Here is a 19,691-nt window from a genome sequence, read left to right as displayed (position 1 = left end):
CAAAACAATAACGGCGTGTTTTAGAGAGAGCAGGTGAAAAAAAAATACAAAAAACAAACAAACAAATGCTTGGCATGCAATTGGCTCGCGCCCATTAAGGAGAAAACAATTCAAATGAACGACCATAAGAGCAGTTCTTATTTGGGGAGGGGGGGGGGGGGGGGGGTGGCGGGTGACAATAGCTCCCAACATGCGTCATTTGCTGCTCTGTTTGTGGTTTTAGGGGAGAGAGAGAGAGAGAGAGAGAGAGAGAGAGAGAGAGAGAGAATGTGCTAGCAGCTTCTTCTGTTTGTGGTTTTAGGGGAGAGAGAGAGAGAGAGAGAGAGAGAGAGAATATGCTAGCAGCTTGTTCTGTTTGTGGTTTCAGAGAGAGAGAGAGAGAGAGAGAGAGAGAGAATGTGCCAGCAGCTTGCTCTGTTTGTGGTTTTACACACAGAGAGAGAGAGAGAGAGAGAGAGAGAGAGAGAATGTGCTAGTAGCTTGTTCTGTTTGTGGTTTTACAGAGAGAGAGAGAGAGAGAGAGAGAGAGAGAGAGAGAGAGAGAGAGAGAGAGAGGAGAGGACATGAGTTTAATCTTTATGGCGTTAGGGAATAAACCGTGACCATATCAAAGCTCTGTAATACACAGATCTGAAAACAAATACCACCCTAATACTTATTTGAGAGAGAGAGAGAGAGAGAGAGAGAGAGAGAGAGAGAGAGAGAGAGAGAGAGAGAGAGAGAGAGAGAGAGAGAGAGAGAGATAAATAAATACTTACGTAAGACGTTGAGTTTAATCTTTTTGTTGACGGTAGATCCCAGCCCATTGTCAGCCTCGCAGATGAAAACCCTCCCATTGTCTTCTGCAGTCGTGGCCAGCTCGATTTCGGACCTGTGGAGGGATAGACAGACAGACGTACAAACTACTACAGCAGCTGTCAAGAGGATACATACTCATGATAGAAATCGATGAAACCATTTCCAGCTTCATCTCTTGAATAACGAAAGGATTTGTGGGGATAAAAATCTGCAGTCTTTTCCAGTAGCGTACAACGATAATACCTATACCTTACTATATACATAAATATATACATAAACAAACAGTTATTTTTTTTTTTAAATTTAGAACAAATTGCACGAGAGTAACTGTAGTTTAGCAAAGGAATAATATTGAACAAACAGGATTTGATAAAATTGGTTTTTTATTATTTTACTGAATTACTGAGATTCTCTCATCTCTCTGTTCTCAGTCTCTCTCGTCTCTTTGTCAAATCTCATCAATATTCGCTCTCTCTCTCTGTATATATTTATATATACATAAATATATTTACGTATATAAACATAAAGTATATTTACGTTATTATATATATGTATATATAAATAGACATATATATGATATATATATATAGATATATAGTATATATATATATATATATGCATATAAGAAAAAAAATTGAGGCAATGCACGTTAAAAGCGTACGACTAACCAAAATGAAGACCCTCTCACAAACTTCATTTATCCAACAACACAACGCATCTTCCAGCACGCATGTAATCGCATTAACAGGATTATAAACACGAATGCAGCAAACACACAAAGGAACTCATTATTACAGAAATAATGTTCCGTTAAAACATCAGGTAAAAGGGGAATGTTATTTTTCAAAAAAACTCCCCTTTTCCACAAGCTTTTCTACATTCTGAAATCTTCATGCGTCCCCAATTATAATAATAATAATAATAATAATAATAATAATAATAATAATAATAATAATAATAATAATAATTAAATGCACAAGGTTGCAAGTGAAGTAATGACGACTTTATACGAAAAAGTATTGCGATGAAAATTTCTAGAAGTGGAAAGAATGAAGGAAAAGAGAAGAATCTTTCTATTATGTACTTTAGGGAATGAAGAGAAGATCTCGTGATTCTCTCTAGAAGAAGAGCGCGAATAGAAGTAACGTATAAGAGATATAATACTCTATTTGGAAGGTTTTTATTTTATTTCAATCTCCTTTCGTTTCTTGTGACAGTGATATCTCATTCCACGTCACAAATCAAATGGGTGGGATGGGAGGTTATGTTTTTAATTTTATCAGACTGAAAAAATAAATAAAAGATCGTTGAAATCTTATTTACATATTGCTTCTGGCAAATGCGTCTAAGATTGCAAAACTCTCGCTACCTTAGGAAACCATAAATTAAGTCAGTTAACTTGTTCTTCTGGGTGGTAAAACCAAGGAGGTTAGATTCCTGAAGTAACCTGACTCACAAACTCAATACTAATTATGTCATTAACATGAGCAAGTAAATCTACTCACATCACAGTTATTCCAAGGTCTGAGAGTGTTAGGGTGCTTTGGTATATGAATCACAGACACCTTACCCGGTTTGCTTAAATACATTTTGTTTCAATCATATGCAAATACAGAATATGTACGAGCATAAATTGGGATGCCATGTATCGAGAGACAGATCAAAACATTCACTACTAGCCCCTGTAGTGCATAAGTCTGAATATGCCAGAAAACAAGCATCATGACTGAAAACATTTTGTAGCATATACCTTAAAAACAAGTAATTTTCTGAGATGATATTGACAAGCAAAATTAACTTTATTTGATCAATAATAATATATTCACGACATTTATTTTATTCTATTTTTCAATAACCATTTAGCCGTTATGGTATTTTAACTTTGCATAAAAAAATTTTTCTGATAGTCTTTTCTCCCTACACCCATGTCAGAATTATGAATGAAATAATAATGTTTCTAGGAACTTTCTTCATAGCACCGGCAGATTTCATAAACTTCACTTGGTAGCCGCCAGCTGACATAACCAAGAATGCCAGAATTTCCTTCGCAACAGCAACAGTATCATTTAAGTTCATTGCCTGCATCAATTTAAACATGACATGTATTCCTGTCCCCGACCTGCAACCGTTTAATAACAATCTTTTCCACAATAAAGTGAGGATTGTAATAGACTGAGAAGCCACAGCTGTGAAAACAGGTGAAGAAATAGCTATAGTAGATTCGCATCAACCGTGCATTTGACGTCTAGGCCAGTCCCTTACGACGCTCCTGATTGGCTGTTGATAAGCCACTCACAGGGCTTGAAGCCCTCAGTCTCTCGAGAGAGTTCACATGGATAGGATCTATGTTCCACCTCTCCTGAGGAATACGTCTTTCAAAAGTATCCCTCAGGACAGGCGGAACATACATCCTGCCTACGTAAACTCTCGAGAAAGACTATGGAGTTTCCAGCCCTGTGATTGGGTTATCAACAGCCAATCAGGAGCGTCGTAAGGGACTGGCCTAGACATCAGATGCACGGTTCATGTGAATCTTCTATAGCTCAGGGTAACTCCAATTAATCTTATCGACTTGGGGTTCCTTAGGATTATTATATCTGTCCAGGACCTTGAGTTAATCCTGCCCATTCTCTTCTCTCCTGGGGTCACTCCTGCCTCCTTAAGCGAGTAGTACAAGGAATGCAGGAGACAGCATTAACCATTCAGGGTTAAAAGAGATCTTAAGTGTTATGGGCAGCTGCTTTGAACTGCGACTCACTTCCATAAATGTTGCAGAAGGAAGAGGAAGACAAGATTCATGGAACAACGGCTCATTGCCAACACCTTGCCTTGTTTTTCCTGATGACATGAAGGCTCTAACTGAACTTAATACACTGCAGTTATTTCAACTGAGGAAGAGAAAGCAGTGCTAATTCCTTTTTCAAGTTACACATTTATAAATCTGAAGCTACAGATTTTATTTATGATAATTTTCCAAGATTATTTAAAGATATTCGACAGTTACCTAACAATATAATATATATATATATATATATATATATATATATATATATATATATATATATATATATATATATATATACAACACCACACACACCACACATATATATATATATATATATATATATATATAGATATATATATATATATACTACACTAGTTCACACAATATATATATCTATATATATCTTAATAATATATATATATATATAGAATATATATATATATATATGAATTGTAATTATATATATCTATATGAATATATATTATATTATATATTATATATTATATATATGTAATATACATATATATATATCGGAATCTATATATTATATATATATATATATATATATAATATAATATATATATTTAAATATATATGTATATATATATACATATATATATATATATATATATACCTAATATATATATTATATATATATATATATATTTATAATATATATATATGAAATACCACACACACACACACAATATATATATAATAATAATTATATATTATATAATATATATATATATATATATATACGATATATATATATTATATATATCAATAATATATATATGATATATTATATATTATATATATATCATACCACCATCACACAAATAATCCACAGAAAACAGAACTACAGTCACAGCAATTTTCGTGCATTAACTGCTGATGAACAAGGATAAATCCCATTTGTGGCACAATTTGGATAATATCAACCGAACAACCACACAATATATCAGCTCATCATCAACACCGCCCCACTCGCCCCCTATCTAGTAAGTGCTGACTTTGGAATATGAATCTCCAGAGAGAATGAATTCCAGTTAGTTTTATTTGGTAGGTGTGAGATGTTGCAGCAGCTCCAAGTCCCCTTCAGTTTTATCCAAAAACAATCCCAAATTCTTACAGATAATCTTACAGACAAAGATGGGATCCGGGTATGTCTCCAAATTACGGTAAGTTCATGAAGGACCTCTGCTGATAAAAGTTAAGGATAATAAACCCATATTGAGGATTTATTGAGACAGACAGACAGGAATGGAAGAAAAAATGAGTAAAATCATGATGGCCAAGAGAAACAGAATGCAAAAGAGAGGAAATTTAAGGATAATAAAGCCAGAGTGAGGATTTCTACAGGAAAACAGAGAGGAATCGAGAAAAAAATGTGCAAAACCTTATTCGCCAAGACAAAAAAGAATGTAAAATAATAGAGGGGGGCGGAAACACGTGCATGAGTCGCTGGATTTACATTCTCTCTCTCTCTCTCTCTCTCTCTCTCTCTCACACACACACACACACACAAAGGAAAAAAATTAGGAAAACCATGATCACCAAGATAAACAAAATGTAAACAAAAAGGGGTAAAACAAGTGCAGAGTCGCTGGATCTACTACGTACTCTCTCTCTCTCTCTCTCTCTCTCTCTCTCTCTCTCTCTCTCTGTGACACACACACACACACACACACGCAATCGCACGCGGTGCTCAGAAAAGGAGCACGTAAGTGCGGTCTCAATGGAAAAAGGGGAAAGTAAACAGCCGTATCATTAAAACTTTCTAGTCGCCTTGTCTATCGTAAGTGGCACAATGGCCTCCTTCCCCGGATAGCGCATCGCTGACATAAAACCCTCCTTTGGCTCCTCTCTCTCTCTCAGTGCCATCCAGTCGCTGTACTCGACTTGGAAAAAGGCAGAGTGCGACTCTGACCTGGAGTCCCCTCGCTGGCTCCTCGCAAGGAAGGAATTTAGGAGAGTCTTCCTCACACCTTTGGATTATGATGTACAGTAGCTTTCCAGGCCTTCGGTGATGGAGGTGCCGTACTTAAGCAACATCAATAAATTAGACGTTAACATAAGCTATAGAAATAGGTCATTTTAACGTGTATGTATAGAAGGCTAAGCATTTATATAGACTAGTGCGCACGAACATTAACAGAAGCTATAGAAATAGGCCATTTTAACGTGTATGTATAGAAGGCTAAGCATTTATATAGACTAATACCCACAAACATTAACATAAGCTATAGAAATAGGTAATTTTAACGTGTATGTATAGTAAGCTAAGCATTTATGCTGACTAGTAGGCACAAACATTAACATAAGCTATAGAAATAGGTAATTTTAACGTGTATGTATAGAAGGCTAAGCATTTATATAGACTAGTGCGCACGAACATTAACAGAAGTTACAGAAATATGTCATTTTAATGTGTATGTATAGAAGGCTAAGCATTTATATAGACTAGAAAACGCACATTCATATTTCCATTCATATAAATTATGAATAACTTTAGGTTTTGCATTGCCAATAATAATAATAATAAATATGATATTATTACTATTACTAGCAATAATATTCTTAATAATAGTAAGACTCACAAAAGGCTTGACTCTTCGAGACGCATCATTTCCAAATAATAATATTCAAAAACATCCGCGGCTATAATTAAACCTGTCTGGAACAACATAAAAGTTTTTCATGTACCTTTACTTCTTGATTACACTACGACAAAGGTCAGTTGACATTCGTTCCTCAATTTCATTTTTGTTTTGTTTTGTTTTGTTCTTTGATTGGTTTTTCTTCGGGTGTCTTTTTTTTTTTTCTATTTTTAATAACGTTGGTTCTGTTTGTTTACCGTTTTCGTTATCTTTGACTGTGCAGTTTCATTTCTCATTAAGTATATTATTCACATTCGACTACTGCTTTTCTGATTTCTGCAAGGCTAGATTATCTATAACAATGAAATGGATCTTATTTGTTCTCGCCCGGATGACATTAGGGGAGACGTAACACAGCCACCCGCCCCTGCAAACCAGTCTGTCCGTCCAGGGTGGGGGCACGGTAGGCAGGGGAAAGGGAGGGTAGGGGAGACACAACTACCCTCCTCCTGCAAACCTATTTGTCCGCCCCGTGTTGGGGCAGGGTAGGTAGTGGATCGCGAAGGTAGGGGAGACATGACAGGCAGTGTCGGGTTCCAGCGCAGTGTAGCGCGAACCATCAAAGCTCGCAGTTATGCAATTCATTTCCATAATGCAACAGGTCAATAATAGTCGTGTAATGATTTAAAATCCATTCAACGGGAATGGATTCATAAAATTTAACTTACAATCTGCGCACGAACCGGATCTCATGATACAAACGCCCCGTATTAGGGTAGTGCCGTTAGTGGACCTCCTGCGGTGCACTGTAGGCATTACGTAAGGTTCTTTGCAGCGTGCCTTCGGCCCCTACCTGCACTTACTTTCGTTCCTATTCCTATTACCAGACTACATCTCTCCCTACAAAGCGCAGCCGATTGGACTTAGTCAGAAATGGCTGCTTAAACAAATAATAATAATAATAATTCCCTACAAAGCGAAAACATCTCAGTATACTGTTACCTGATCACTATTCCGCAAGTTCTGCTGTGTTCGGACTTCAGTGGCAGTGAAAAATGTCACAAGGTTTCAAGGAAATAAAAAAAAGGAAGATAAACCTTGTTACTGTAAATCAGTTTAATTTTATTCTCTTTCTTCGAAGAGAGTAGCTGGAACGATCACTTCATCTCATACATCGATTTCTTTTGATTTCCTCACCACCAACAATACCCTCCGGAATTGTTCACAGTTTGTAACCATTTGTTCCTGTCTTTTTATGAACGAATTCTTCTTCATCAATCCTTTGACCTTAACATTTACTCCCTATTTTGGAATGGTTAGAATCCCTTCGATCTGTCTACCAATGTGTCATTATAAATCTATTTCAGTCAACTAGGTCTCGTCTTTATGCCTTAATTGTTTACAGCTATTCATTTTGACCTTGTAGTTACTTTTGCATTCACTGGCACTGTTCCTCGAAGCGTGTATTAATGTCGTCTGCAAGACAATTTCCATTTAGACCTGTAGGCAGGAATTACAAAAGCATTAAAATAACTAGCATCATTGTAAAACAAATTTCATTCTGTACCCTCTGCTCCGCTAAGAATCTCCTCTGTTACCAGTAAAGAACCTCATTAAATTTAGAAGACCTAATATAACATCTTCAGTTTTGAAAATTTTCATTTAAATTTCCACAAAAGCTACGGCATTACCTTCCCTATGAGTCCTTTCATACCCCTTTTCCACTACCCACATTTCCGAGACAGTTAGATCGATCAGCATTTAAGTTCTAATCCATAGTTTCATTTTCAGCACATTACTGACACACTATTTGTTATGGCCACATTTCTTCGCTATACAATCTTTGAAATAAAACAATCGGCTATAGCTCCCATTTCTCTATGAATCTTCTTTTTAGTTCCCAAAAGGAGATATTTTTCAAGTGGTATCACAGTGTGTCTATGGGTTCTAGCATAACAATTTGAGACCAGGGAACTGATTTGAATAAAAGCAGGTGGGAGCACCCAATAGGTGCCACTGTTTAACAGCAATACAGATTTGATGATTTGTCGTCATGGAAACCATATGATTTACAATTATTACGATGCATTTAACAAGGAGCCCATGCAATCCCAGACTTTTGATTTATCAATCACTTTTAAGATAAAATAATAATAATAATAATAATAATAATAATAATAATAATAATAATAATAATAATAATAATAATAATAATAATAATAATAATAATAGGGACACAAGGCACGATCCCCAGATCCCTGTAAAGGAACCTAGAAAAATTAGATGCTGAAGTAGCTCCAGGACTCATACAGAAGAGTGTACTCCTGGAAACAGCGCACATAATAAGAAAAGTGATGGATTCCTAGGAGGCAGGATGTAACCAGAACCCCACACTATAAAAAACCACCCAGTCGAATTGGAGGACTGTGATAGATTCAAAAAGAAAAAAGAAATAATAATAATAATAATAATAATAATAATAATATTTTGTTAAAAATAACTGCTGCTTCAGCACTATTAATCTTATAAAGAGTCTTCTCTATCTTTCTGATGACGGCTTTCTCGTTGTTGCTTAGACTGGCGAGCAACGCACCAAAGGGCATGTCAAAATTCGGTTGAATCATTTGATTTATTATTGCTTATACAATTCTCTCCTCTCTCTCTCATCTCATCTCTCTCGTCTCTCTCTCTCTAAACGCGAGAGAGAGAGAGAGAGAGAGAGAGAGAATTGTATAAGCAATAATAAATCAAATGACTCATCCGAATTTTACCATGCCCTTTGGTGTCGTTGCTCGCCAGTCTAAGCAACAACGAGAAAGCCGTCATCAGAAAGATAGAGAAGACTCTTTATAAGATTAATAGTGCTGAAGCAGCAGTTATTTTTAACAAAACATGTCTACGAGAGGGTCTCCTTCCGAAATAATAATAATAATAATAATAACAATATGCCAGCGGAAATTGTACCCATAATCATAGGAACACTAGGCACGATCCCAAGATCCCTGACAAGGAACCTTGAAAAATTAGATGCTGAAGTAGCTCCAGGACTTATGCAGAAGAGTGTGCTGCTCCTGAAACATAGTCAGAGGCAGGAGTAACCCGGAACCCCACCCCCACTACAAAATCACCCAGTCGAACTGGAGGGCTGTGATAGACAAAAAAAAAAAAAAAACAAAAAAAAAAAAAAAAAAGATGAATAAATAAAAATAAAATAATAATAATAATATAATAATAATAATAATAATAATAATAATAATAATAATAATAATAATAATCCGTCAAATTCGAAGTCTCCTCTCAATTTTCATTGAGACATACTTAAGCCGTAGCGGTCCCCCGGAATCATACGAAGAGAAGATCCACCGTGGATGATAATGTCCCCCCTGCCTGAACATCTCCTTTTGTGTAAGTGCAAAGAACCATTTGCCCTGAAAGAAGGTGACCCGGGGAAACCAAAACACAACTATTTATAGTCCTCTCGCTTCTCATTCGAGACATAAAGTCCTCCCGGCAAAACTTGTATTTCCCTCAGAAAGTTCTCCAGCCGCCACATTATGAGACGGCCAGCACGCGGCCATTTCAGAAATAAAAAACTCTGAACTTCGCATTTCACTACCTACGCTTCCCTTACGCCGTCCAAGTACAACGGGATTCTTTGGGTTGCGATTTCACTCATTATTTCTATTTTAATTATTTTCATATCTCTCATTCCACTTTCCCAAGAGAGTATATTGTGGGTGATATTTCTTATAGCATTTCCACTTAAATTTCTTTGGGTTAAAATGAGTTATCTAAAATTTATTTTATATATATTTCCACTTCAATTTATTTGGGTTAAAATGAATTATTTAAAATTTATTACTTTTATCATCTTTCATTCCACATTCCCCAAGAGAGTATATTGTGGGTAAATTTCTTATAGTATTTCCACTTACATTTTTTTTGGGTTAAAATGAGTTATCTAAAATTTAATATATCTTGTGATCTTTCATCCTGCTTTTCCAAGAGAGTATATTATGGGTGAAATTTCTTATTTTTCCACTTAAATTTCTTTGGGTTACAATGAGTTATTTAAAATTTATTTTATTTTATATTTCCACTTAAATTTTTCTTTGGTTAAATGATACCTTTAAAATTTAAAATTTAATTTCAATGTCATGTTTTATTTTATTTCACTTTCCCCAAGAGAGTATATTATGGGTAAAATTTCTTATATTTCTACATAAATTTCTTTGGGTTAAAATGAGTAATTTAAAATTTAATTTATCTTGTCATCTTTCATTCCACTTTCCCAAGAGAGTATATTTTGGGTAAAATTTCTTATATTTCCACTTAAATTTCTTTGGGTTAAAATGAGTTATCTAAAATTTAATTTACCTTGTGATCTTTCATCCTACTTTTCCAAGAGAGTATATTATGGGTAAAATTTCTTATATTCCCTTAAAATTTCTTTGGTTAAAATGAGTAATTTAAAATTTATTTTATCTTATATTTCCACTTAAATTTCTTTGGGTTAAAATGAATTATTTAAAATTTAATTTATCCTGTCATCTTTCATTCTGCTTTCCCAAGAGAGTATATTGTGGATAAAATTTCTTATATTTCTACTTAAATTTTTTTGGGTTAAAATGAGTTATTTAAAATTTAATTTACAATGTCATCTTTCATTCTGCTTTCCCAAGAGAGTATATTATGGGTAAAATTTCTTATATTTCCACTTAAATTTCTTTGGGTTAAAATGAGTTATTTAAAATTTATTTTATCTTATATTTCCACTTAAATTTCTTTGGGTTAAAATGAGTTATCTAAAATTTAATTTACATTGTCATCTTTCATTCTACTTTCCCACGAGAGTATATTACGCGTAAAATTTCAGTTTATTTCCAATTGAGTTTCTGTTTTAACACTTAAGTGGAGTGGGATTCATTTAATTTTTCTTTACATTTTATTATGCTCTTCCCAAGAGAGTATATTACCAGTAAAATGTAAGTTTATTTCCCATTAAATCTGTTTTGTTACATTCTTCATTTATTTAACTTTACCGGGACGGTACTAGAGATGAATTTCCAGTTTCGTTAATGTTTTATAATGGTGTAGATTCAGTCGAATCAAGAAAACTCGGCTCTAAAATCCCTGAGCATGTTTTAAAGTAACATTCTCGACTGCACCTTTGATACCTTTTCATCTTTCTTGAAAATAAAGCATTTTAGTTTTTTCATTTTTTAAAATTCTTTTACAAACTGGTAGTCCAAGCACCATCCCAGTCATGTTGTTTTATCACTGGAGAGAGAGAGAGAGAGAGAGAGAGAGAGAGAGAGAGAGAGAGAGAGAGAGAGAGAGAGAGATATTCTTTACTCTTTTTCTTAGTATACTCGAAAGTACATAAAATAATAATCATAATGACAATAATAGACTAAACATAAAGTGGAATATTCTAATCTATTTAAAGAAATTCAAACTTCCATGAATAAATTCTCGTCATCTCACACCTAAGAGAGAGAGAGAGAGAGAGAGAGAGAGAGAGAGAGAGAGAGAGAGAGAGAGAGAGATATTCTTTACTACTTTTCTTAGTATGCTCGAAAGTACATAAAATAATAATAATCATAAAGACGATAATAGACTAAACATAAAGTGGAATATTCTAATTTATTTAAAGAAATCCAAACTTCCTTGAATAAATTCTCGTCATCTCACACCTATGAGAGAGAGAGAGAGAGAGAGAGAGAGAGAGAGAGAGAGAGAGAGAGAGAGAGAGAGCAATATTCTTTACTCTTTTTCTTAGTATACTCGTAAGTACATAAAAAAATAATAATCGTAATGACAATAATAGACTAAACATAAAGTGGAATATTCTAATTTATTTAAAGAAATCCAAACTTCCATGAATAAATTCTCGTCATCTCACACCTATGAGAGAGAGAGAGAGAGAGAGAGAGAGAGAGAGAGAGAGAGAGACTTAGACTCTTACCTGGTGTCTGTTCCCCCAAAGGCACCTTGGGTGACATCCACGGTGGCCCCCTCAATGATGGCCCCCCCGGACCTCCAGGTGATGTTGGAGGGGGGGAGACTCGAGGAGGATATGCAAGATAAAGTCACAGGCGAACCCTCCTCCACCGTCCCAGGGGTCGCCGAGCCCTTCATCTCCCAGGGGGGAACTGCAAAGAGACAAAAGACACAAAAGATAGACTCGAGGACCTCGAAGAGAGAGAGAGAGAGAGAGAGAGAGAGAGAGAGAGAGAGAGAGAGAGAGAGAGAGAGAGAGAGAGAGAAATGTTTGTGGTAGAATGGGAGTGAAAGTAGCGTGGATCTTTTAAATGGGAATGAAACCAGATGGAAAAAATGAGGGGTAAAGACTTTGGAATTTATTAAAGAAAAACAACGACACATGAATCATCTAAAAGTGAAAGAAACTATATAAATGAAAGGACATGAAACACTGTCAAATATCTTAAGCACTCTGTTTTCAATAAAGCACTTCCTCATTACATTCAGTTTCATAATGCCTTCCATTTATTTTTATCTGAAAAGGAAATAAGAAGGATAGTACCTGCAATATAAAATGAATGAAACAATAATAAAACGCGAAGACGAAAACTATCATAGAAAATGCTAAAAGATTTTACTCCTCTCACAAGTAAGTATGCATACCTGAAACATACTAACATGTGCACACAAACAATATCTATATATGTGTGTGTGTGTTTGTTATGTGTGTCCACAAGTACAAAAGAAACGCACGCATATAACAGGCGCCAGTTTAAATTTTTTATTTTTTTTCAAAATTCGTTCGCCGAATATTAAAAGAGTTCCCTGAACTTCCTGCTAAATGTGTTACTTATGTTTGGCATCAACTTTATCTCGAGTGCTTTCAACATTTACAGCATCATCAAGGGACGAGCGCTTCTCCAAATCTTTCACATCTCTTTCATCTACTGTTACTCCTCTCCTCCCTTTTCTCCCTTTTACTTCTTCTTCGTCTTCTTCTTCTTCTTCTTCGTCTTCTTCTTCCAGCGTTTGAGCTGAGGTACGCAGAACTCAATTACTGACGTCAAACAGAACAATGGAGATTTGTAGCGTAAGTCTCCGAAGTACGGGCCACATTTCCCGGCCTGAGACTGTTTCAGAAAGAACGAGAGAGAGAGAGAGAGAGAGAGAGAGAGAGAGAGAGAGAGAGAGAGAGAGACTCGTGGAAAGATAAAAAGATATCTCATGGCACAAAGGTATGATTTCTGAAAAGGGGGAAGAAGACGAGCCAGTCCTTCTTTGCATCTTTTTATCTTTTATTTTATATATATTTTTTTTTTAAAGAAGCAAAGCACACAATAGCGGTACACTTACACATCCCAAGAAATTCTGTTTTGAACAAAAACGCAATACGCTGGAAACCGAGTTTGTACGAACAGTTAGTTGTTCCTGAAATCATCTGTGGGAATTTTTTTTTTTTTTTTTTTTTTTTTTTTTAAGGGAGCAGCCACTTTCAACAGAGTAATAAACAAGAACTAATGCGAAGTCCCATTTAAAGTTTTTTTTTTTTTAACACTGCAGCTTCCGTGTGAATAAACTGGTAAATATTTTAGACAGGCGCTTTACAAAAACGGATGAAATTTAAAAAGTGATATTAAAAGTCTTAAATTTCTAAAGACATTGCCACGTTAGCAGTAAACTACTGAAATAACACATCTGTGTTAGTATATGTTTACCACAACCAGTACTCATGCACAGTATATACAATTAAAACAAAACCCTTTGCTCATGTAATAGATGACAAGTGTATTAGTACTTTATTGCAATATAATACTTACACACACACACACACACACACACACACACACACCACCACACACACACATATATAATATATATATATATATATATATATATATATATATATATATATATATATACAGAGAGAGAGAGAGAGAGAGAGAGAGAGAGAGAGAGAGAGAGAGAGAGAGAGATAATGATAATTATCAATCATTCAATCTTGATAAACGGCTGTTGACTGTAACAGACACCACCAATAAAATTAGGTTTATGGCCAATAATAATATGATCTCTTTTATCATTCAAACTACAACTATTTTCACGTTACACCAGTTTCCGGTTGAGTGGATCTCATATTTTATCGCTTTGTCGCACCAGCTATGATCTTTCGTAAAACTCTACGCATTTCAAAGTTTTGCGGAGATGGGTAGGTTCACGAAAACAAAGTTTCAGAAACCGACAAACACTGTAAATTATTTCATGCTCTAACGAAAACAAGAGACTTGATAGGTAACGTCAATAAATTATTTCCCAAGTAAATTGTGTTGTACCCACACGGCCCTGTTCCTCTCTTTTATAAATCATTAGTAAAACGTATCAATGCTTCTTGACTCAGGTATTGTCTATCCAACATTTTAAGCTTTCATATCTATATACTTCAACTTACATCTCGCATCCCTTCGAAGGTGCTTCATAAATTTCTATATTATTATACTCAATTGTCCTTTCACTAGTATACAGTAACCAATATATGTTATGTTGTAGGCCTTCACTCACTGAAATTTCCTGTTCTTCTTCAGAATTCAAAAGTGAATCTATCGGACTGTCCAAAGGCTACGAATGTAGCCTTCTGCTCCCACCTCGTTTTAAGCATTAAGTTCGCGTGCTTGTCCTTCCCCCTGTTTACTCATTAAACGTTTCTCCTCATACTATGCAAATGTCCTCAGTATGACTCCACCTCTCACGGCATTCAACTGATTTAGTCGGTCCTCTGACTCCTCTCAACATTTAGATGCTTCCCTTTTTTTGTAGTCTTCAATGGGTTATGTCCTCTGAGTGTGTGTGACCTCTTCTGAGCTATGCTACATAAATCTATAATATTAGTTTTTATTATTCTATTCATAAACGCTTCATCTTATCATTTTTCAATAATCAATAAGCAAAAATTTATCTCGCATAAAATTACAGCCTCTATTTCGAAATGAATAATGATAAGTTATCTGTGTGTCTTCTGCCTCTATATAACTAGTAAAGCTAAATGAATGGTATGACACTGAGTTTCTCTTGTACAAGTATAACCTACTTCAATATGTTTTCATTTCCGAAGGTGATATTTTGTTAACATTAACCGTGGAAAAACTTATCTTTCATTAACATTACCTGTGCCAAAATTTCATCATTTGCATCAGCTGCAAAAGTTCATTATCTTTTAATATCAACTGTGCAAACACTCATCATCCATTAATATTAGCTAGGCAAAAATCGTCATTCGTTAACATTAATTGTGTAAAACCTCATCATTTTTGGCACTAAAAATGCAAAAAACTAATTTCTAACATACAATGTGCAAAAAACTAATCGTTTGTTAATACCCGCATTGCAAAAGCTCATAATCCGTTAATATCAACCTTGCAAAAACTCATCATCAAAGACAAGTATTATAAGAAGAATATATTTTGCGTCATTCCCACACTGCCTAACAAACATCAAAGTCACCAGCAGTCGCTACCCCAACCTTGTGCACGCAGTGACGTCATCTTTACCCCGCCATTATTTCAGTAGACCCCGCGATAAAAATCAGCGACAAAACGTACATTAAATTTAAAATTCTTTCTGCTGAATTGTCTGGGGGGTTTGTAAGCATCGTTGTTGGGTTCAAGAGCAGTTTTAAATACCACTTTGCCCTTTTCCAGATTAAGAATGAAAGTGTTTTATCGCTGGCGTCACAGAGCAAAAGCTCTTCGCGCAAAAAATGAACAAAGGAAATACTTAGTGTTTTACCTAACTTTCTAATACCTTGCATTAAGAAAGTTATTCTACTTCAAGCCAGCAAAGCTCTCCCGGTTAAAATAACAGTGCTCGACTTGCATAAAGACAAAACATGGCTCTCTCTCTCTCTCTCTCTCCTCTCTCTCTCTCTCTCTCTCTCTCTGTTGATATAAATGAAGATGAGAACAGTATATTTTTATCATCTGTTATAAATCAACAAGCCTTTAAATATCAATACCGTTGAAAGTATAAATAAATATATACACGCACACAATATTTATGTAAATATATATGTATGTATGTATTTATTCAGTTTACTATATTATATATATATATATATATAATATATATATATATATATATATATCTATATATATATAATATATATATATATATATATACTACACCTAAGCGTCCTATCTACTAGTCCAATCTCCTGACGCTTGGAAGACGAGAAAATGAATGAAAAGGTGACCTAAACAAGGTCATCCCATTCCTGCCGAGTTATATTCGAATAACTCTGAAACGAGTTACCAATACCAAAAGTATTTAGCGGATATGTAATCCTTTAATATTTCTCGGTAAATCAAGTATCGCTTCCATATCTTTGACCTAATCTCTATTCACAGCATCTTAACGAGTTTCTGAAGATCTTTACTGGGGTACGTTGATGAGAAACTTGAATGAATAGTGTTAAGTCGTGTCATCTAAAAGGGTATTACGATTGGATCAATACAATAATATAAAATATATCTACTTCCCATTACGCACCGTATTAAATTCGACTGGAATACAGTGAAACATTGGTAAGAAGTAACTTTTATCTGACGCAAATATTTAGTACAATAGGAAAGTGGATATACACATACTGAGAGAGAGAGAGAGAGAGAGAGAGAGAGAGAGAGAGAGAGAGAGAGAAAGGAATTGAACTTGACTCAAAGGCGCTAGGCAAAATAACACAGATTTCTCCTTAAGGACTCTTAAAGCCGTCAGACACAGCTGCATCACAAACGAACCGTGAAGACGTCCTTTTGCGACCAAGCTGCATTATATGTATATATATAATATATATATATATATATATATATATATATATATTATATATATATATATATGCATATATATATATATATATATATATATATATATATATATATATATATATATACTATATATATATATGAGATTTACAACTCTACTGATTACAGCTTCAAACGAGGCTTCGGTTGCCTGTTTTACACAATGTACGATCCTCGTTTTAATGTTTTTTAAAAAGAAAACGTTTCTGTTATTTTAAATGCGTCATGCTACTTGTTTGGTTTTAAGTTTCCTGCCTCAGCGCTCAATGTCGTGTCTCTCTCTCTCTCTCTCTCTCTCTTCTCTCTCTCTCTCTCTCCATACACACAAATATATATATATATATATATATAATATATATATATATAAATATATATATATATATGTTGTTTCATTCCTATTTTTTCCATATAAATATCCTCTTGTGTGGCAACATGCTTAGCAATTCAACATCCTTTTCGAGTTCTCCCTGTGTGAATAATAATAATAATAATAATAATAATAATAAAATCTAACGTTATTGACTGATTTCGTAACATGAACAAAAACTTATACTGAGTCCCAACAATCAACCTGGTTCTCCAGCTAATCACGTGTAAAAGCAAATCCAAAGAAACGTCATAAAATCGGTGAGCATAACTGCACGAAATGAAGGCATTTCAAATCAAAATCCGGCAACAATGATTAATGGGGGAACAGGTCTCCATGACGTGAAAGGCCGGCAAAGGAAAACGTCACCGAAGCTTTCTCGTCATGCATTAATTACACATTTTCCGAGACGAATAGAAACAGTCCGGGTGACTCCGAAGACAGTCAGTGGCACTCGCTATACATCAGGTCATTATCAACGCTTTTAGATATCTAAGTTATTAAAGGAGATGATAATCTGTCTCGTTATTGGCAAACGCTTCGAAATTCCCCAAGCTTTATAATAATAACTAATAATAATAATAATAAGATGCTTTATTTCGGCTCGGGGCCATATACATTGGATTATACAAAATACAGACGGTAGCAAACACAATCTAGATACATGTGAACATGATAAAATAGAAAAAGAAAATGAATAATCGGCACTTATCCACAAAGTAGCTGAGGTAGCATAAAAGCTAATAATCATCATACTGGTAATAACAGTAATAATATTGGTGAGAAAAAAAAAAAAACAAAAAAAAAAAATATGCATTGAGAGTAATAACAGATGGTGCTATATATATAACTCAAATTTCACTAGAGACCTTAGGTGGTTACAGTAGTCAGGTCCAGAGGGCTTAATACATAAATTAAATGTAAATAAAACTTTAACTTGATAGTAATCACAGTAATAATGAAAAATTAAAATATCAGCAATAAATGTAATAATGCCAAAAACTGCAGATGACATCTTGCCAATACAGAGATTAAGTCCTTTAGGGGACAAAGGCCTCATTTTCCACTCTTTCCCACAATTTTGATTTTCTTCTTGCTTCACTCCTTAGGATGCTTTGTATGAGCGAGTTGCTGCTGTTTCTCACTGCGGGTTACCAGACTGGGACATTGTTCGCACCTAACAATGATTTTTAAATTGTCCAGGTCTCTATGAACATCTGTGTGGCGGAGTGGTAGCGGGGAGTGTTGTGAGGCGTCTCAGAATGTCATTGTGCACAAACAGTGATGCGTCGCATGGTCTCTCGGGTATAGTTCGTCCGAGGGAACACCCATAGATACTGTAGCAGTACGAGCGGAAGAGCAGCAGTTTCACGTCTCGGTGACAGAAGGCAAACCTCCTTGCAATCATGTTGCCCGCTGCACATAGTTTACGACGCCTCTGTTCAATGTCTGCCGTATCTTTTTTAGGTCGTCGTGATAATGTGACCCAAGTACGGAAATTCGTGCACAAATTCCAGCCGATGGTTTCCGAGGAAAATTTGAGGTTCTGCAATATGCTTAAGCGATCTCGGGAGCAGCGACATGCATTGGGTCTTTTGGTTTTTTCGTTGTAGATTATATCAAATTCCTCTGCATATTGGCGGCAAGTGTCGATGAGTCGTTGGAGACCTTGCACTGATGGGGAAATCAGAACCATATCGTCGGCGTAACAGAGGTTGTTTATAGTTGTTTCATTGACAGTGCATCCGATTGGGAGCGAGTTCAGTTTTATCGACAGACTTATTTTAACCCAGACTTATTTTAACCCAGAACTGGCGACACGCTTTCGAAGACCTTCGGGTCCAACGCGAAGGTGAAAAGCAATAATTACCTTTCTACACGGACAAAAGAGAGAGAGAGAGAGAGAGAGAGAGAGAGAGAGAGAGAACAACGCAAATATTCTGTGAAATAATTTTTATGAACTTTATAAATTAACAGGAAGTTGTTTATCACGAGAATATGAAGAACACAAACATCAGCAAACGGAATCTATACCTACATTACCAACTCATATCCACTACATTTTACTGAGTTCCTTACTTACATTTTTAAAGAGCAAAATAAGATTTTTGTAGCAATAAATCTGAACACGAATCATGACGTCATTAATAAAGCGAACGAAAAAACATTACAATGTCGTAACTATTCTTGTATATGACGTACTACCTTATACCACATAATTACAAGTGCTGAAAGACAAAGAAAATAATAATAATAACAAAAACAAAACCGACAAGAATAAAACGGCCTTTTATCTCTTCATCGTC

The 19,691-nt window shown here is 35.0% G+C and overlaps 1 protein-coding gene across 1 annotated transcript in view; it reads right to left on the bottom strand.

Moving 5' to 3' along the window:
* LOC135227091 (nephrin-like) overlaps positions 1–19,691 on the bottom strand; it is a 391,371-nt gene that overhangs the window by 80,494 nt on the left and 291,186 nt on the right. The window contains exons 11-12 of the mRNA XM_064266942.1: positions 12,155–12,341; positions 759–871 (exon numbers count right to left, since the gene is read on the bottom strand). Of these exons, the coding sequence (XP_064123012.1) occupies positions 759–871; positions 12,155–12,341 (300 nt within the window). The remainder of the gene's footprint in view (positions 1–758; positions 872–12,154; positions 12,342–19,691) is intronic.

Source organism: Macrobrachium nipponense, chromosome 15 (genome assembly GCF_015104395.2).
Source record: "Macrobrachium nipponense isolate FS-2020 chromosome 15, ASM1510439v2, whole genome shotgun sequence".
NCBI classification, from domain to species: Eukaryota; Metazoa; Arthropoda; class Malacostraca; order Decapoda; family Palaemonidae; genus Macrobrachium; species Macrobrachium nipponense.
This window is presented reverse-complemented; position numbering and strand designations above follow the sequence as displayed.